Source organism: Poecilia reticulata, linkage group LG19, assembly GCF_000633615.1.
Source record: "Poecilia reticulata strain Guanapo linkage group LG19, Guppy_female_1.0+MT, whole genome shotgun sequence".
Taxonomy (NCBI): Eukaryota; Metazoa; Chordata; class Actinopteri; order Cyprinodontiformes; family Poeciliidae; genus Poecilia; species Poecilia reticulata.
The window spans coordinates 13624562-13644883 of record NC_024349.1 but is presented as its reverse complement, the minus strand read 5'-3'; the positions used below and the strand labels follow the sequence as shown (position 1 = coordinate 13644883).

Below are 20322 nucleotides of genomic sequence, written 5' to 3'. Positions count from 1 at the left end.
AAAATAAACTTTATAAAAGGCAGTTTTCAAACATTCCATTTATTAAAGGAAAATGGTATCCAAACCAACCTGTACCTACGTAAAAAAGCAATTACCACCCTTATTAAATCACAAAATATATGATTAAACACATTTTTGGTTCAATTTCAGGAGTCACACCATGCCCAATTGCTGGCTGACCTGTAGAATCAAGAAAACACTTTCAGTATCTGTCTGTCGACATGACAACAATCTCAAAAACCAGCATTATGGAACAAAAATATTTGAGAACTAGGAGTCTGGAAAAGGCTAAAAAGTCATTCTCAATGTTTTGGGACCCCAATAAACAGCAAGAGTTGTTATCAACTAATGACCAACTAAAAGTACACCAAGAGCACATCCAGTTCCCACAATAATAACAGGTCACTCTTACCTCAGTAAAGGTCAAGGACATGTTGTGGTGGTTTGTTTGTATAACTGTAATTTTTTGTATTTTAAATAACTGTATTTTTTTTTTCTGGACGGGTTGTGAATCTATATGATGTTTTTATTAAAGAAAACAAGTAAGTAGATAGTTACTGATTTAATGCTTCAGAAGTGAAGAACTGTCTCTAGCCCAGAAATCCCATCCTCCTTTCTTCCGATCCCGGAGTTTCAACTACACCTAAAATTTGATGTGTTGTTTGGTGAAGTTCTCCGGAAAAATCCGGTGGCGACGTTGTGCGTAAAACGTGTGAACACGAAATTTACAAAACGAACCAAACCTTCTCTGTGCCATCCACGTTTGTTCAATTTACTGCCAGGTGATTGTGGTTTGCGCACGGCCTCCCGAGCCCGCGCACCAAAACCCAGAGAGATTTCCCCTCTTTAATCTAATTGGATGATAAGTGGGTGCGTTACTATTGAGCCCGGAGCCAAAACGCTTGCGCGGCCTTCTTCTTCTGTTTGGATCCTGTTCCCGTCACAGCCCCCATCGCGTTTCCCATTTGCTATTGTACCTACCCAATAGCAGAGACCGAGCGCGCTTTAAGTCAGATGGCATTTCCATTCTCCGTCATTACAATACAGCGCGAGTTTGACGCAGTGATCCCTGCGCTTTTTCCACTCCAAATCATTCTCTGGAGAGGCCGGGACGCAACTTCTTCTCTCTTTTTTTTTTCTTCTTTTCCTTTCTTTTACATCCTCCTCAGTGGTTAGATTTTCTTAAAAGCAACAAGTTGGAAGTAAATGTTTTAATTTTTTTATTTTTTTTTTTACCTCCAGAACTTTGTTGATGGTCATCCATATCGGACAATAAGCGGTAATGGCAGAATCTGACACGCAGGAGACTCGCCAAGCCACAAAGGATTCACCGTTTTCCATAAAGAACCTGCTCAACATCGAAGACAAACCTTCGAAGCCAGCACCCACCCTCGGGTCTTCCAAAGGAGTGTTTGAAGGCACATTTTTCTCCAGGCTCAGCGATCTGTCTCTTCCTAGATTTGAGCTGCAGGGGCAGAGGATCGGACTGTCAGCGCAGTATTTGGAGAGAGCGTCTGCCTGGTGGTATCCGTACACGTTGGGAGCGCATTTTAGGACTGCGTCGGGTAAATATTTGTCCCTAAAAAAAAATAAAAAAAAGTTAACATTTCATTTTCTAAATTTCCGTAAAAGGGTCGAACTGATAATATGTTAATTCACAAAGAAATAGCTCGCTGCTCGCTGTTTATTCAATTTATTTGGCTGCTTAAAACAAACTGATTCGTGTAACGTTTATGTAGTAAAAACATACTCACATGTTAAAGTGTATTGAATACTTTTTTTTTTTTTTTTTTCCTTCAGCAGGTTCGGAGAAAATCAGCCAGAGGGAAGAAGACAGGCGCTCGCCGGACCTCCAAAAAAGCGACCAAGATGCCAAAGAGGAGAGCGCCGACGACGACCTGGCGCTGGACGAGAGCGACGCCGACGAGTCCAAGAAGGAAACCGACCAGGAGGAGGACTGGAGGAGAAAACCAGACGAGCTGGACCCCGACAAGAAGACCTGTCGGAAGAAGAAGACGCGCACGGTGTTCTCCAGGAGCCAGGTGTTCCAGCTGGAGTCCACCTTCGACATCAAGCGCTACCTGAGCAGCTCGGAGCGGGCCGGCTTGGCCGCGTCGCTGCACCTCACCGAGACGCAGGTGAAGATCTGGTTCCAGAACCGGAGGAACAAGTGGAAGAGGCAGCTGGCCGCCGAGCTAGAGGCGGCCAACATGAGCCATGCAGCGGCTCAGAGGATCGTGCGGGTGCCGATACTTTACCACGAGAGCGGGGCCTCGGACGCGAGCGGCAGCCCCGGTACGAACTCACCGGGCAGCCAGTCACTGCTGGCTTTCCCCCATCACATGTACTATTCCCATCCGACGCCGCTGCTGAGGCCGGTTTAACAATACTTGTGTTTTCAAACGGGAGCAGTTCAAAAGAAAAATTAAATTACATTTTGTACATTTTGTATATTATTATTATTATTATTATTATTATTATTATTATTATTATTATTATTATTATTATTATTATTATTATTAGACCAAAAACATTGTAAATAAAATATTGCTGTTGATTCCCCAAAAAACGGTGCATATATTTTAATGTATTAAATTTTGGGGGGAAAAACATAAACTTGTTTTCAACGGGGGTCGTTTGTCTGTATTTCAGAAATTTGCGTCAGTGTTTGTAAAAAAAAAAATAAATGTGGGAATTAATATTTTAGTATCTTTAAACCGTGCAATACTGTTGGTTTGTCAGCCTTTTATTTTCGTCACAGCTCAGTTGCAAAAACGCGAAACATTGCTTTTTTTGGTTTTGTTTCGTTATAGTGAGGACAATCATGTGATTCTTAACCTGAACGCTGTACAAAACATTCATTTGCTTTTTTTTTTTTTTTTGTTTGTTGTTTTTGTTGTTTAGTTTTTTTGACGGCTGTATAGTTTAAAAGCTACGAAAGAGCCAAAAAATAGCCTCGATTTCTGCCTCTATGTTTCTTTCTTGATATTAAAATTCTGTACAGTCCGAAGCTCAGTAAAGTGCATTCAAAAGAAGTTTGCTCATCTGTTATTATTGTGAAGTAATAAATAATTGAATCATTTTTAGTTTTACCAAAGTATATGATCAAAACTGAAGCCTTTTATGCCAGCATGTCTTATTTAAAGACTTAAAGAAAAACATTTCCCTGCTGGGAGCGCACTGTCACAAGTTAAATATTTGAGCCTATCAATTGGGTACAATAATCTGTCTTAATTAGTCTTGATGCAGATAATGATGTATTTTTTTATGTTAGAGGCCTCTGTTAGTCTTTATTTGTTTTTATTAATATATTTCTATACAGACGAAGCTATACGTCTGTATAGCTTCCCGAGCAGCAACAAAAAAGACCAAAAAGCAAAGATCATTCAATTAAAACCATGGCAAAATCTGTCATGTCACTGTAAAAATTAATCTTGAGGGGGATATTAAATGTTAGCTCTTAAAATTCGTGAAATGTTAAATAAGTGTTATAGGTTCCAACTGAAATTTTAATGGTTACATTCTAATAAAAAAAATATCTATGTACTTTAAGTAACAAGATTTTGATTTGAGTTTAGCTGAAGATGTTTGTTCATTCAAATCAAATTTATATTTGTTGTGTGTGCTGTCCAACAGAAAATTTTGACAGTGTTTTTTTTTTTTTTTATGAATATCAATGTCAGAAAGGTTGTAAATGTTCAGAAATGCCAGTAGACTTGCTGAGGATGTTCCAGGAATGTAAGATTATATTTAGCTTTACCTTGTACCACTGATGTTGACGTTAAATTTGATACCAAAGAAATTGTTCTATATCGTACCTATATGGTTGTTATAGGGAAAATTAATACGTTACTTTTTCAGGTTAGATTTTAAAAAGTTTAAAACAATTTTTTTTATAACATTCCAAGCACCAATTACAAACCAATTCTTTTTTTTTTTTTTTTTGTTTTACCATTAGATAAGCAAAAATTTGAAAAAACAAAACAAAACAAGAATTCAGCTGAGTAAGTATAATTCAAAAATTGGGTTGAACTTAAACTTTTTTGTCTTTCAATTTCATTTTGTTTTATCAACAAATGTCAACATTCTGTATCTATGGTCTCTGGAGGCCCTGAAGGTTTGGGGCTCTGCTCAGTTCACCTATGTCTTGTGAGGGCTCTGGTATGGCATTGAAAACATGCTGTAGAATTTAAAATAACATTGCGGACATAATTTGGTTGAATTCAACAATAAACTACTTAGAAGGAAGACCACTTCTGGGCATGTCAGAGATGACGGTGCTCTGGTGGAGACAAAAAGATAAAAGGGCCAGAGAAGAACAGGGTAAGTGGTAGGCCTTGAAGAACTGGGCCATCAACAGTTTCTTGAAGGCAGACAGGAACAACTTCCATGTTCTGGTTATTCTACCATCATGGAACAAACACCAGCCCTGCTTTGTGTAAGGACTGCTAGACTTTGACGACCAAAGTGACAAAGTCATGACAGTTAGGTCTTTACAAGAGCATTCAAGTTCATGAGTTGTTTCATCTTGCATTCAATGCAAGTGGCAAAAGGAAGCCAGTTGAGCTGTCGATTTGCATCTCCCTGAAGCAGTGACACTTCTGCTTGTGAACATGCTCCTTTGCTGCTTTAAAGCACAGGGAGGAATATACTGATGCATTACTAATAGTAGCACTACAGCAAATGGTAAATCCCACTGACTTCGACTTTTAGAATTCAGTCTTCAAAAAAAAAAAAAAGAAAAATCCAAATGGGATAGTATGACAGTTTTTTAACAATATTCATGACATTTACTAAGCGCATTATTATGAGAGACTACACTCCTGCTTATAATTTTCTTCATAAATGACAGCGATGCTTGACTAAACCAGGATACATTCTAATGTATGCAGGATCTGCTACCAAAGCATACCAGTTAACAGAATGAATATTGCATTCACAATATGCATGCTTCTTAAAAAATGTGTTTATTTTTTATGGCTAACGATATAGTGCCTAACCCAGTGGTTCTTAACCTTTTTTGAGGTACCGAACCCCCAGTTTCATATGCCACCCCCACGCCACTAGAGGCAGTAGCAACCCCGAAAAGATGCGACTAAGGAGCAGATTTAGACGACTGAATTTGGTAAAAAGAGTGGAGCTCCTTCAATCGGGCTCCTCCGCAGCTCTGATTGGTTAAGCAATGTAACGTGATCCTCTGCAGCAACTGATGACAAAGCGGGGCGTCATCACGACTTTACACAAGTGTGTCTTTACCTCCGCGGCAGAGGCTCCGCCGAACCCCTGAGACCGACTCACCGAACCCCTGGGGTTCGATCGAGCCCAGGTTAAGAACCACTGGCCTAACCTAATATTCACTCCTCACCAGAGTTTTGCTACCTAGATAAACATAGACACTAATACGTAGACGCCTCATGGAGAGCTGAGTCGTACGTTAACCTCACCGCCATCTTCTATGTGGCAGCAGAGCAATCGGAGCTCCTTAAGTTCTGTGTTGTGTGGACTTGTTTCAACTGTTTTACGAAACAAATTGGATTCATTGGCATTACCTCCCACAGGTAAGGGTGAAAGATCAGAATTACTTGACTTTGCAGCTAGAAATTCGCTTCTAAAATATTACCTATGTAGCTAAATTGGCCCGAAGTAACCACTGGTTGTTAGCGTAGCAGCTAACGTTTTCATGCTGTTTTATAATGAGGGAGAGTATTGATGAGAAACCGCTGTTAGAGGAGAAATTAATTGAAGACTAGGGGATTTTGTGAGGAAAGGTCAGTCAGGATCAGAGCTGGAGCTGCTGTTCTTCAGTCTCTGTTTCCCAGCTCAGCTTCACCATGTCGGTATTTAGCTATAAAGATGCTACGAGTCAGAGCCCAACATGCTGAAAATGTCTTTTTCTGAATGTGAAGGAAACATTTATGTATTTTCTATTACACTTTTGGATAATTTCTCTTTTATTCTTGGCTTTAGCCTGTGAACCAGGACGTCTCAGAAGTCATTGAGTTCTCCCAGTGTGACCAGCAGACTGAAGCCCTGCCTGTGGCCAGTGTTCCCAGTATAATAAATAAATGTTTTATTCTTTCACTTTGTGTGTATTTTTAAATATCTCAATCTGAAGTATTAGTGTATTAATGCGTCTTATGTAATAAAATAAAAATAATTTATTCTGTTAGAATTATTTGCTGTCAATAGCAGAGTTGACATACTGTAATAAATATTTATTCTCTGACAAAAAGTAAGAAAAATACGTAGTCTAATGTTTGACAATGACTGATTTATAAATCAAAAGTAATTTTTCAATAATGTATACAAATAAATACAATAATTAAAATACAATAATTTGTTTCTTGTCTTGAAACGTTAAATGTACATTGAATTATGGAATTATGTAAATGTTCTTTAATAAAACACTGTAACAGTGTGTCTGTTCGTCAATGTCAATATAAAAAATGATCAGAATAATTTATATCAAACAAAAACATTGTGCTCTTTATTTAGAAATGCCCCAAAACAATTAAATAATCACATCAAAAGTTAGAAACTCTGTCTTTAGTCATTTCTTTGATTGACAAATATATTAATGTGTGTGAGAAAAATGTGTCTGTCAATGGCAGGTATTAACTTAAAATACTTTGTAGAACGGCACTTTATAAAGTTCGGTTCAATCACTTGTATTAGCTTACTGGCACATATTCCACATTCAATATGGCGGACGCTGTTACGTATCGCAGCAACGGGCCGACCCGCTCCATAAGGAGTCTACGTATATGATGTATATGTTGATAAAGATACCCATCTTGTTTTTTTTAAATAATAAATAACAGATTTTCATTTTCCAAAAATCGCAAAGCATTTTAGTACGAAAAAAAATTGGAGACCCATGTCACGTGATTTGTGTGGCTTCTACGGAAATAGACGTAGTTTTAAAGCCAACCAATAATGTTGCAGGCGCCAATTTGAACTCTAATGTCAGCCAATCAGTGTGTTGATACTGTTCCTTGTGCTAGCAAGCGAACTAGCTACACGCGACCGCCTTGCTTTCTAGTACTTTCTACGAATATATTTAAAATTTTATTTCGTTCTGAGTAATAATACTTAGTCCTGCGAGACATATTACCCAGTCGCGCTTGTACAACACGAAACTAAAGCGGTAAGTAAAGTGAAAAAGCTAACACGAATGTTTGTAGCCACTTGCTAGCGCTAGCTGAACTGGGCTCGGTGTAATTACTGGAGCTAGCTGTAGAAGAGCAGTTATGACTTTAACCCCAGCTAAGTTAAAAAAAAAACGGCCCAGAAACGTGTACAAAAGTTTGACGTGTGTTAAAGCTTGTGTTTATGTTATGTTTATGCCGTAAATATTAGTTCTTTAGAGATTTGGAAAGTAATTGCTTTTTACCATTGATTTCACGAATAAACTGCAGCTTGTTGTTGATTTTGACCAGACTTTCTTGTCCATTTTCTGAACTTTACACTTACTTTGAGTTTAATTTTCTGGAATGCAATGTAGACTTTTTAGAAATTATTGTTGTCATTAAGTCAGCATTATGTAAATCTATTCGTGAAACTCTTTTAATGTCCCTGAGTTGAACACAGGGTTTCAACGCTTACATACTTCTTTCACTGCCTATGTCATAACCTAAAGGTTTTGTTAATCTGTTTATCCATCCAACTAATCGTCCTTCATCAGTTCATCTTTTTATCACTCCATCCATGTTTATTACCTCTCCCGGGCTTTGTTTTTCCGACGTTGCTTAAGTGTAAAAGTATCTGCCACAGAATCATAGCAAGCTGTAAAAAATATGCAAGTCTAATATTTTTACCTTGCAAAGCTTTTTGCTCTGTTTTGATTTAAATCTTGCTCAATGTTCCGTATGGCTGAAATAATGCATAAGATTGCCAAAAGGGTTAATATCAAGACTTTGCTAAAGAAAGCTTTGAAAGAGATTGTGATTTTTAATATTTCTGTTGATTATATTGATCTGATTGTTATTATAAACTGTTTTAATCAACATCCAAAATTATTCTAATCAGCTGTTGACTATCTGATATTTATGCCTAAGTGTAGATTATCCTCCTCTTCTGCAGATGACGGGCTGTAACGAATACAAGCTAAACCAGGGGCCAGAAGACAGCATCTCTGCTGTGAAGTTCAGCCCCAGCACTGCTCAGTTCCTCTTGGTTTCCTCATGGGACTGCACAGTCCGCCTCTACGATGTGGGAGGAAACACTATGAGGATGAAGTACCAGCACACAGCTCCTGTTCTTGATTGTGCTTTTTATGTAGGTTGAGTTGCCTTTGACTTGACGCTGTGACCTTATTTACTGAGTGTGATGCAAGAGGATAATGTCAGGTTTTGCTTGCAGGACCCAACGCATTCTTGGAGTGGGGGTTTAGATTCCCAGTTAAAGACTCATGATTTGAACACAGACCAAGGTACGCCTTAAGCATCCTTTAAGTTAAACCTTGTAAGCATAACATCTGTACTGCTTTGATACATATTGTAAAGCTCTGACCTGCCGATACCGATTTCAGAAAAGTCCTTTTTCTCTTCTGAGCCTCTGATTACAAATTGGACAATTATAAATTTGGTTGAATTTATTCACCTGCTGGTTTCTTCATGTCTTTTTCATTGCCAAGTATTACATTTGTTTACTTTTATTCTTTGAACAGATACAATAGTTGGAACACATGATGCCCCCATTCGTTGTGTGGAGTATTGCCCAGAGGTTAACGTCATGGTAACGGGCAGCTGGGATAGATCAGTACGACTGTGGGACCCGCGGACGCCCTGCAACGCTGGCACCTTCACTCAGCCTGACAAGGTAGCAAAGCACATTAAAGGGGACTGTTTAGATTTATTCCCTCTAACATTTCTCTGGTTTTAAACCCGCTGTCATTTGTGAAGGTTTACACCCTCTCTGTGGCCGGAGACAGGCTGATTGTTGGCACAGCAGGAAGACGGGTGTTGGTGTGGGATTTGCGGAATATGGGTTATGTACAGCAGAGAAGAGAATCCAGCCTCAAGTATCAGACTCGTTGCATCAGAGCCTTCCCCAACAAACAGGTACACTTTGTGCAAGACAAATAAAGGCTCCAGCCTGTATCAAATTTCTTCAAGCATTTACTCTCAACTGAAACTAATGTTATGAATACATATTTCTTATTGAGATGAAGCTGGATTGTAGTTTCCGTTCTGTTTTTCGTCTTGGCTTCAGGGCTATGTGTTGAGTTCAATCGAAGGCCGAGTAGCTGTGGAGTACCTGGATCCGAGCCAGGAGGTTCAGAAGAAGAAATATGCCTTTAAGTGCCACCGGCTAAAGGAGGAAGGAATTGAACACGTCTACCCTGTCAATGCCATTTCTTTTCACAGTGTTCACAACACCTTTGCTACAGGTACGTAGAGTTTTAAGCAAACCACATTGAGGTATGTGGCTGTAAAGTGTCTTTACAAGGCACTAATTAGTTATGCTGTAATTGTAAAAGCTTTGGAATTACAATTTGGACTCATAAAACTCCAAAATAACCAGTTAAACTTCTATTTTTTCAGATTTTATTTAGGTCTGAAAAGTAAAATGGTCTCAAAAACCCTTATATTGATTTTTTTTTAAGAACTTGAATTAAACAGTTTTTTTTTTTTTCAATATATTGTTAAACTGATTCTGTTTTGAAAAGCTTCTTTTGACCTTTCGTCACTGACCTGTCACAATCTGCTAATAAAGACCTAATCTCTATTCTAACGGTTTAAAACTTCTGACATTGACCTTGAGCTCTCCTCTCTCCAGGTGGCTCAGACGGCTTTGTGAATATCTGGGATCCATTCAACAAAAAGCGCCTGTGTCAGTTCCACCGCTACCCAACTAGCATTGCTTCCCTGGCTTTCAGCAATGACGGCACCATGCTCGCCATTGCCTCGTCCTACATGCACGAGAAAGGAGACATCAGCCACCCAGAGGACGCCATCTTTATCCGTCAGGTCACAGATGCTGAGACAAAGCCCAAGTGAGTTTTTTTATTTTTATTTTTTTTACCACACTGCAGCAATTTACACCACCCCCATCTCACCCGTTACGTTTGCAGAGAGCATGTCCAGCTGCAGACACACCGATCTGTATCTCTTTGTCCACTTTTCAATATCCGACAGTTGAAAGACGCAGAAGAGAGTTTCAGCTTTCCAATTTGGAATATCTGTGACTCTTGTAAATATACAGCAGGACCACATGAACTAAAGCCTGATTAAAATGCAACCAAATTCATTATTACATATTTAAAAGCTTCCAGTTGCATTTGGACTACTGTTCCACTCTGAAGTGTAAACTATGCATTCATTGTGGGTCCTTCTGACATCTTGCACATCATAAAGTTTCTGCCTTTAGTATAATTTTCTACAAGTAAAAATCTTTAGTGTTTGTGGTCATTTTATGTCTTACTACGTGTGTGTAATAATATTGCTCATGTTTTTCCCTTTGAACTACATGAGTAGATCATTCACTCACTAATAGATCATCCAACCCAGGGGTTTGCAATCATTCTAATAATAGATTACAAGTTTTTTTAGATGCATAACTTAAATTTATGAGCACATTTATTTGAATTTGGGTTTCCAATCGTATATAAACATCAGACCATGTGGATCCTTAAAAAGTCTTAGTAGACTGAAATATTTAACACCCAGAACAGTAAGATTATACATTTTTCCCCACAAATGTCCTAATAATTGCATTTTTTCCCCCCTGTCTGAAACGTAATCCTGATTCCTTGTATGTCTAGTACATTTGACATCATCACGATAAAGTAGACTTTAACTTTATGCTATTAGTAAATGGTGGTCTCAAAACGACAATATCATCACTTATAATAATTTTTGAATTTATTGATGATTATGGATGCTCTCATGGAACAAATTGGTTAAATAGGAAAAAAAAGACAATTCTGTCAATACAACCAGTTTTTGGAGTTTGAAAACATTAATATTAATTTATTGTTCTAAGAAATTAGTCATAATAATGATGAAGGATACAATAAATGCCTAAATACATAATGTTAAAGTCCAATGGCTGGAAATACTTCGAAAGATACTAACTTGTTTTCTGTTCTGATCTCTAATGCTGTTTTTTTTCTTCTTCTTTACAGGTCGACCTAAAACTGAAGTGTACTGGACTCCTTCACCATCCTGGGTTTCTGTTGGCATCCTGTGCTTTATCTGCATCACTCTTTACTTGTGATGTATGTTTGCTATAACCTACATGGTAAATATTTCTTTGTTTCTTGTGTTGTCTTGTTTTTTCTTCAGTGAAGCTGATTTAAACTTAAATACATTGTCTTGAGCTTATTTCCTTATGTTTAAAGTTGTTACTGTCCTTTACTCCTTGTTTTATTACTGATTGATGGGTAAAGTTGATATATGAATGAAAATAAAACCTTTTCATAAACTTCGAGTATGAACTCAATCCTTCCTCCACCGTTTGTCACATACCAGGAGGAGAACATGAGACGTGCTAGGAATGTGTCGGAGCAGTAGTTTTACTTCTGATGATGTGTCGAGACAAAGTGGGGATTCTCTGGTTATGCTGGGGGCTACACTTGCCCAAGACAGTGACCTGTGCTGATAAGCATCACAGTTTTATGATCCAAGGTAGATTTTTGTTTGTTACTTGGCAAACTGGTAGAGAACCACTAAACTGACTTCCCTGACATGGTGAGAATCTGCCAACAAGGAAGAATGTTAACTAAATCAGAGATCATCCTGAGATTATTCTAACACCTTTATGACCTCAATGATGGTGTTCAGATTTCTAAACCCACTTAAAAGTTTCAATGAACTAATGCATCGTATATGAATTTGTCCAAATATTTTTGTATAGATTTGACAGGTTCATTGATGTTTTGGAAATGCTTTTTTTTTCTGCTTCTGCTTTCTGGAAATGATTGGTTTGCTAAAATTGTTGAGCACATTTCTGTGACTGTCTGAAACAGGCCAGCCTTTGACATCTGACTATAGCTTGATATGAAATGGCTTTCATTTTAGACCATAATTACAGCCACTGAGGCAGATGCAGGATGGCGGGGAGTTTGTTATTGGGGTTAAAGTGAATTATTTCTTTTCCTGTCATCTCTGGCTGCTGCTGAATTGTGAAGTTGCGTTTTGGGAGAACATATCAAACCTGTTAGAATTTGTCCATTTTGTGCCTGCTTTTGGAAATAAAGGTAATTTAGATTTTATTTTAAAAGGCGCACGTCTTCAATTTGAAATACCTGCGATTGCATTTAGGATATTTGCGACCTTCTAAGGTTTGATGGTTAAGGCAGCTTTTTCATGTCTTACAATCATAAATCATAATTTATTTAGCTGGAGTTTTGTGATAGACCAGCATGAAATTTGTATTATTCTGATGTGGAGTTAAGGGTACACATGGTTTTCATGATTTGTCTGAAACGTGTTGTGCATTCAGACGTGTTCAGCCCCTTCACCGTTGTCCACTTGTACATCTATATCACCTTGTGCGTGGCATGTAAGTAGCAGCATCATAATGTAGAGAAGTTTTACTTCACCTGGGATGGGGAATCTGGAATCTTTTTATGTATTGAAGTGGCCTAGACAAAGTCCAGACCTGCATTAATTTAAGAATTCGTGGCTAAACTGTAGAACTGATGTTCAAAGATGCTTTCTGTCGGAGCTCGAGTTATTTTATAAGGAACAGTGTCCCCAAACATCTCCAGATGTGCAACACTGATGAAATGTATAAGCACGCCACACATAAACATATTTCCAAATCCATTGTTTTTTCCATTCCCAGCAGAACGTATAAAGCCTAAAGTGACAATATTAAATTTAAGGTGTATTAACACATTTGCAATGTGCTGTCAATTTCATCAAAGTATTTAATTATGCTTTATTAATTGTCAGTATTCTACTACAAAAGCCCTCCAATTTTCTTTTTTTTTTTTTCTTTTTTTTCCAATGCTCATGTGGCAGCCGTCCAGATAACCACACCAGTGTGTGGCTTGTGTGGCTGAGCTCTGGTTTCCAGCAGCTGAAGTGTTGCAGACAGTTTGGCTCTACATGAAACCGTTACATGACAATTAAAAAGGGTGACTCCGCTGCAGTGGCTTGTCAGGTGCATTTAACCTGACCACAAAGGGCTCTTATGTTCACTCAAGAGGGCACTGATGACCTTCAGTCAGACACCTTATCCCTCAAGACCGGCTTCTAATACAAAGGCGATGATACCATCCTTCATGAGCCGCTGTAAGTTATGGGAAGTCACGTGACGCGTCAGGAAACTATTGACAACATTTTGTCTTTGATTTCATTACTCCAGACAGTTTGTCAGAATGCTAACAATTCATTTATTTATAATTAGAGGGAGAGGTGTGATATTGAATTTCACATTATAAATGAATGCTTTTGTTTCATTTTTTTTTCCCTAAACAAACTTTTTCCATTTGTAAGGGACTTGGATGTAATAGTTGACATTTGTAAATAGATTTCTGACTAGATTTTAGAAGTTTGGATCCAGATTTGGCTCCAGTATATTTTATATTAACCATGCTCATTTTGGGAGCAAAAACCTTTCATAGATGAATTTTTGATACGTCTTCCAAATGTTATCAGGCAGTGAACAAGCTTTAGTTTTGCTTGTAAAATTGAACAAAAAGGTATTTTATGATTTAACAACGGACGTGATTACTTTTTTTTTTTTTACAGTTCTAGATAAAAAATGTTTAAATTAAATTTATGTTACGTTTATTTTGATCAATATAATATAATCATGATAAACTACTGTGTATTTCCAAATGGGAAATTCTGTTGTTCCCCCCCTCCCCTTTTAACCAACGACATACTGTTTCCAGTACATCGAAGCAGAAGATCAGGAAACCTGACCCTTTCTCTTGGACATGGCTGTGGTCTGCCACAGGACCTCACTCCAAGCTGTCCCCTGCTGCCCCCAGGGAGGCTTTTAAAGAGCCTTGGCGGGCAAGACAACATCTTCTCGAGAGCATTGTAGTTACATTAGAGCCTAATTAGACGATAAAGCTCAAGGCCATGTAACCCACTGCTAGGTGTCACACTAACAGCCATCCATCTCTGTCCGGGCCCCGACAGGCAGCCAGTGCGGGTTGACTAGTGAAGGGTGCGCTCACCCGGCAGCTGGACTGCAGTAAATCACAAATCTCTCAGCGTGGCAAGAAGCTGGGAAATATATTTGGGATTCGAGCTTTCATTTTTTTGCTCTGAGGTGCTGTGAAGGAAATGAATCAACTGATAAATGGGATGTATGGAATGGGTGTTTCTACAAACCTTCCCAGAATTATGAAGGCCAGATTTTGTTCTTCATAAGCAGCATTCTGTCATTTATTCTGAACAGGAAATGTGCGTTATGCTGAAACGACACTACTGGAGTTAATGGCCTAGACGAATTGTCCTCTCTGCTCTGTTAAAGTAACACAAAGGAGAAGGAGATTCATAAATTACATCATTGAAAAGTTACATTTATTTCAGTAATTAAGTTCAAAGAGTGACAACAAGTAACTACTTAAACTACTTAGCCCTGTGTTAAAAAAAAGAAAAATGGTTGTGTTCAAAATGATGCATCCAAGTACATTTTAAATGGTTGAGTGGAAGGAAAAAGTCAAGTTTGGGGGCGATTCATAAGATGCACCAAGAATATCCAGGACATTAACTACAACTGTGGCATTGCTTGTGTTAATCTAGACCGAGTCATCAGCCAAGCATAAATTAGAATTTTTATTTGTATTTTGTCAGTGAATCTTCAGTATGTGACCCTAATTTCCAATAAAACAACTCCTCAAAACTCTTGAGCGGGCGTTGCTTCAATATCCTCTTGTGATCCCAAATACCTTTGCTGCTTAACCCCCTTTCTTATCCAAACTTTTTTCTTCCACTCAACCTTATATCTATATTCTAAATCTCTACAACCGACAAGGTTTTTTATTTCTTTTTATTTGAATTACTTTTATAGCTTATGATCTTTTTTAAACAATGATGTAAGTCTTAAATGAGCTCACATGTCATCTGTCAAAATGATAAATGTATGTATAAAGAAGACGAGAAACAGAGGTCAATCAGGTCACGTTTGGAAATGCTTCGTTTAACAACTTCTGGAATAATTGAGACAGAAGATGAAATTGCACACAAAATATGCATTCCAGTGGCTAAGAAAACCAGCTCCATTTCATACATTTATTGAAACACTTCGGCTTAGTTTAGGGTGTTGCAAAACAAAGTTTATACCACCAATCGTTGATAAGATTCCCAGGTATTCCCTGTCAAATTCTACCCAATGTGGTTGTGAACTTCCCCAAGGGATGGAACCATAAACACGTGTCCAATAAAAAGTTCAGCACATTTCACAACAAATCCCAACGTCAACCAGTGACCATTAATGACAGGTAGATTTGGTACATCCCAACAGAGACGACTGGAAAAACAGTTGTTCTCTCCATTCAGACAGAAATCAGATTGCACTTTTCTTTTGTAGGCTGTCCGTTTCTACGAAGCTCCCTGGGTTATTTAATGACTTCATGGCCACAGGGCAAGGGTTACAGTTTGTCCTTTCCTGCAATTAGCATTCACGGTTAGCTTAGCAGAACTAATGCACCGCAGTCTTTGAGGCTCAGGTTTCCCTTGCGCCCCTGAGTGACTGCGGGCAAGATTTAACTGACTGCTTGTATCCATTTCAAGCTCCTTTAATAGATCTTACTTGCAAAATCCCCAAAAGAATACAACATCAAGTCGGCTATTATCAGCGTAGGTGTCGCAGTTTTGCTCTTTGGGGAAAAAGAAAAAGAATAGAGATTATAAATTTTATTTGTCGGTAATGCTTTTTGGTTATTTAGTTACATAGCTGTTGACACAAGTGTCTCAAAGGATGTCTGACAGAGCCGCGTATCCAGATCAATATGGCGCAATTATGTCTGCATTTATCTCTCATGCATGTCTCATAACATCATTAATTGATTAGTTTTGTGCTTCGTCCACCGACATTTAAGCAATTAGGTCAAAACCAAGTGATATTATGGATATATTTGGCAGACAGAAACATTTACGCCAAAGCTATTCATATAATTTTTGTGGGGTTTACATACAAATTCTTAATCAAAATGGTAATTCAGGTTATACATAAATACAAGTACATGATGCATATACACATATATTGATCAATGCGTACAAACGCATGTAAATCACAAACTGCAATTTTGAGCCTAAATCTTCAACATATCAGTCTAACGTAACACAAATCTACATGTTTTTGCCATTTCTATCACACTTAAACATTTTAGATCATTAAGCAATTTTTTTGCATCAGTCCAATATAACCTGAGTTAAATAGATAAAGTTGAATTTATATCAGGATTTCATTCAAAAAGTGAAAAAGCTATCCAAGCAAACCTGGATAGCTTTGCTTGGAAACCCTGAACTTGATAGCCGTCGGTGCCACCTTAAGTGGTATTGCTGTTGAGTCAAGAAATTGCATAATTATAACCTGTCTGACAACATAAAGTGGGCTAAGGATCTCAAACAGGGATTAAGTGTTTACTGGGAGTCTTTTAAATCCCTTTAGAGAAATTTTGACTTACTCAAATTTCCTGAATTTTTAAAGTTATATCCCGTGTTAAATGCAACAAAAGCTGAGAGACTGACAAATTAGCAACATTGTTAAAGCATTTAAGTCAGAATTGAAATTGATCTAAAGTGTTACAATATATTTTTTAGAGCCCAACAACATGTTTTGAGTTCCCCTTTCACCGATTTAATGTCCTTTATTGTAGAAGTGGAAAAATGTTTTTTCGTTTTGTTCCACAATGTGTTTACTCCTTCCAAAATCTATGATATTGAGTATGAAGTACATTTGTCACTTTCTAAGTGCATTCTGTCTGAGTGATCAGTGTTTGTCCTGCATTATGGAGGCAAATCAATGCCGCAAAAAGCAAGTATTTTCATAAATAGCTTTTGATTATTGGACGTTATTAACGTTTCTGAATGCGGTTAAAGTGAAACAGTGCTCTGCCCCATCGGCTCAATCGCAGATTAGGCAAAGTAATGTGAATGCAGGAGATCAATCCACTCATCTAATAATGCTTGTATGTGCGCTGCAGCGGGGCATTGAGAAGTCTGGTCCTAATTCATCATCGTACACACACATTATTTTATTATTGATGGCTGTTGCCTCGGGCAGGTCCATTTGTTAGCTTTTTTTTTTTTTCTTTTCCAGTTTTGTGCCAGGCGGCAGAACGCTGGATGGAGGTTTATTCGGGCAGCCCCCTGCCAGCAGCGTCGCACGCAGCACTCTCCCATTCAGATATTGATCATCATTTCTCCCGATAATCCGGCACCTGACACATTTTTACAACATTATGTGGAACAGGTCAGGGGACAGTGTTAATGAAACAGCATGATGATGGATGTTGTTATCCACAGCATCAAGAACGGGATTTGTAAGCGCACGACTGCAACTCTGCAGAGCTGGTGAAGACTTAAGCAGTGAGGTGGTCCAAAATCACAAACACAAAGTGGTTCGGAATTGTGACTTGGAATGAAAATTATAGTTTTCAAATTGTGCACAAATCAAATTGTGGTCTTCTTTAGAATTGAATCCCTTTTATTTGATACCCCTAAAATAAAACATAGGCTTTGATCTTTTGGACGTAGTCATGAAAAATGCCAAAATCTCTCATTTAATTGATCTAATTTAATTTTCTGTGGATTTTCTTTAAACATGTACTATATTTCCATGCATTTATTTTGAAAACCAGTGTATTGTGGCTCTGCTTTGTTGAACCTCCACATTCTTACTTCCTGGTTTCAGTGCGTGGCTATGTCTAAGGTTTGTGGTTGTATCAAACTCTTTAAATATTCCGACGTTAGATTCAACGTTTCTCCTTGAGATGTTCATATTATCTTGTGGAGATAAGACGATACTCATTTCAGGTATTGTTATTGAACACAACCCTGCTTTAATGTTCTCCAAAGCTTCATCTCTGACCTGTCCTGTCAATTTTCTGTCTCATGTTCATCTGAGGCCTTCACAGATGCCGAGATCAAATCACACCACATTTTGCAGATTTGTGATTCTAAAACAAATTTTCCCTTAATTATACTCTGAACTTTGCGTTAGCTGCTCAGATCAAATCCCAATGCAGGTTTGATGTGGGCTTAAGGTTTGATGTTGTAACATGACAAAAACGTGGAAAAGTTCAACAGTTATGAATACTTTCGCACGCCAAAGCAGATTCGAATCTGCTCAATGAGAAATTACCAACGAGACAAAGGCGAGATAAAACTGAATAGGTGTTTTTCTTGTGTATTTTTTTATTTCTGTTCAAAAGGGTAACACCAAGCAACGTGGTAAAAATCAGGCTGTGTGAGAGCACTGGGAGTGAAATCATAAGAGAGGGCTAAAACACCAGGCGTGAAGTGAGCTGTATGACTGCGAACTCTGTGCTCCACTCCCTCTCCACCATACATCCGTCCCTCCTGGCTAATGTATCCCCTCTCAATAGCACCGGGGACAGAGGAGAAAAGACACTGGTTTGTGTGAAGCACAGAAAGCCCCATCGTTCGCAGCACTAATTGGCAAGAAAGCTTCACTTCATTCACTGCTGCGTGTCCTTTGTTGTCCTGTAAAGTGCAGTGCCTTTTGAGGGGTTGTTTCAAAACCTGGCTAATTTCTGCAGACCTCTTACCTGAAGCTGCCTTATGTGCCCGTGCCATTATTTGTTTATTTTTTTTGTAAAAACACAATGACGAAATACCTTTTGTTTTTGTTTTTTTATGCCTTCGTGTGTAAAAACTAAAATTTTACAGAATTTCAATGATTTTTTTTTATTCTTGAGCATCTGTAAGAAGTAAAATAAATTTTAACGGAAAACAAACAATCTCTGATGAATTCTGCTTTTCACACTTGGGGGAGCTTTGCAGAGACAGAACAGAGGTCGGTGGATGAAAAGAGATGGCTTGTCCTTCCTTTCATCATCACGCTCGAGTGGTTGTATAAAAGCCTGCAAAATGTAGCTTGCAGTTGTATTTTTGCCACAATTACACTTTTATCCTGTCGTAAAATGCATTCAGAGGTTTTTGACTGTGTTTCATTGGTCCATTATTCTTACAGGCTCTCTTAACCCCCTCACACATGAGTTTTGTATTAACCCATTAAGAGTTGAGGCATCCTCTGGAAATGGGAACCACTATAGCCATATGTATCATCAGGTGCTAATGGGTTAAATACGGCTGCTTAACAGCTATTTTATTTTACGGTTCAGCTGCTAGATGTGCTGCATTACTTCTAGAGCTGGTCCAGGGCTGTATGGAGCCCTGGACAGAATTTCATTTGTGGCAGTCACTACATTTCACCAATCTTGAAAGTTCAACTAGTAATATCCCCTTCATGTCATCTATTCAGACATCTATGTTTTATGCAACATTGAACAATCATTTTGTGGATAGGGTTGAATTTATCATGGATTTTCTACAATCTGGGTCAAAATATACATACAAGCTCTAATGTATGAATCCGCAATGGTTTAGACAAACCACCCTTGGCGGGTTTGACGTAGTACTTGGCAGCGTTGGTCGATTTTGTACAAATTGGTTGGTTTCCTGTGAAAGATCTGTCTTCTAGGCATAGCCCATATTTTTACAAATGGGTTGAGATCAGGGAAGGCCATTTCAAAATCTTGATTTTTTTTTTGTTCCCAAGCAAGGTTTGATGTGTGTTTGTGATCGTTCTCCTGTTGGAACAGCCTACACCATCAAACTCAACCAAATGAAATGAAATTGGATATGATGTTCAAGATCTTGCCTACTTTCTTCTTGGTACTGACCAAGCAAATATTTTGGAGCGCTTATTAGATGTGCATGAACTCATGCAGGTGTTTTAGTAACAAGTGTCATTTGGGAGTGATTTCCCTTTCTGTCCAGCAGGGGGTCAAATGAGTCACCCGACCTGGAAAACCTCCAGGTTCACACTGAAAAGCCAGAGTTCTGCTTTTTTTCAACCTCAGTTTGATAACGCACTGCTCACTTTAGAGGTGATCAGCTGGCTCTCTTGCAATGTACTTCTGGTGTAGAGGCACAAAAAAAAAAACAACTGCTGGTTGCAGTTCATTTTATTCAACTAGAATTTTCACTCCAACCTGATATCCAAAGAGGGTTTCTGTTTTAATAGAGACCCTCATTGATGGCTTCTGTAGGGAGTGCAGGCTGGATCAGTTTACCTTGTTACCTTGTCACACTCTGTTCTAGTCTGATCCCCATGTCCATTTCCGCTCAGCTTCCCCACCCAGTCACGGCCGCAGAGCCCAAC

General features: G+C 38.4%; 2 protein-coding genes across 4 annotated transcripts; both read left to right on the top strand.

The window, feature by feature from the left end:
• Positions 1-945: 945 nt before the first annotated feature.
• Positions 946-2485, top strand: hmx3b (H6 family homeobox 3b). 2 transcript variants are annotated; one of them, XM_008437153.2, is made up of 2 exons: positions 946-1565; positions 1804-2485. In XM_008437153.2, the coding sequence occupies exons 1-2, from the start codon at positions 1283-1285 to the stop codon at positions 2382-2384; spliced, it is 864 nt and encodes a 287-aa protein (XP_008435375.1). In that variant the 5' UTR covers positions 946-1282; the 3' UTR covers positions 2385-2485. The 2 variants fall into 2 exon arrangements, with proteins under 2 accessions (XP_008435375.1, XP_008435374.1); XM_008437152.2 differs by having other exon boundaries at positions 948-1565; positions 1801-2485.
• A 4473-nt stretch (positions 2486-6958) lies between these two features.
• bub3 (BUB3 mitotic checkpoint protein) lies at positions 6959-11433 on the top strand. 2 transcript variants are annotated; one of them, XM_008437150.2, is made up of 8 exons: positions 6960-7147; positions 8083-8277; positions 8362-8431; positions 8669-8820; positions 8904-9062; positions 9214-9391; positions 9781-9997; positions 11129-11433. In XM_008437150.2, the coding sequence occupies exons 2-8, from the start codon at positions 8083-8085 to the stop codon at positions 11136-11138; spliced, it is 981 nt and encodes a 326-aa protein (XP_008435372.1). In that variant the 5' UTR covers positions 6960-7147; the 3' UTR covers positions 11139-11433. The 2 variants fall into 2 exon arrangements, with proteins under 2 accessions (XP_008435373.1, XP_008435372.1); XM_008437151.2 differs by lacking the exon at positions 11129-11433 and having other exon boundaries at positions 6959-7147; positions 9781-10001.
• The last annotated feature ends 8889 nt before the right edge of the window (positions 11434-20322 follow it).

Coding starts and splice junctions, on each gene's coding strand:
- bub3 (XM_008437150.2), top strand. CDS start 8,083: ATGACGGGCTGTAACGAATACAAGCTAAACCAGGGGCCAGAAGACAGC. Junction 8,278..8,361: donor TTCTTGATTGTGCTTTTTAT/GTAGGTTGAGTT, acceptor TTTTGCTTGCAG/GACCCAACGCATTCTTGGAG. Junction 9,063..9,213: donor GAGCCTTCCCCAACAAACAG/GTACACTTTGTG, acceptor TCTTGGCTTCAG/GGCTATGTGTTGAGTTCAAT.
- hmx3b (XM_008437152.2), top strand. CDS start 1,283: ATGGCAGAATCTGACACGCAGGAGACTCGCCAAGCCACAAAGGATTCA. Junction 1,566..1,800: donor GCATTTTAGGACTGCGTCGG/GTAAATATTTGT, acceptor TTTTTCCTTCAG/CAGGTTCGGAGAAAATCAGC.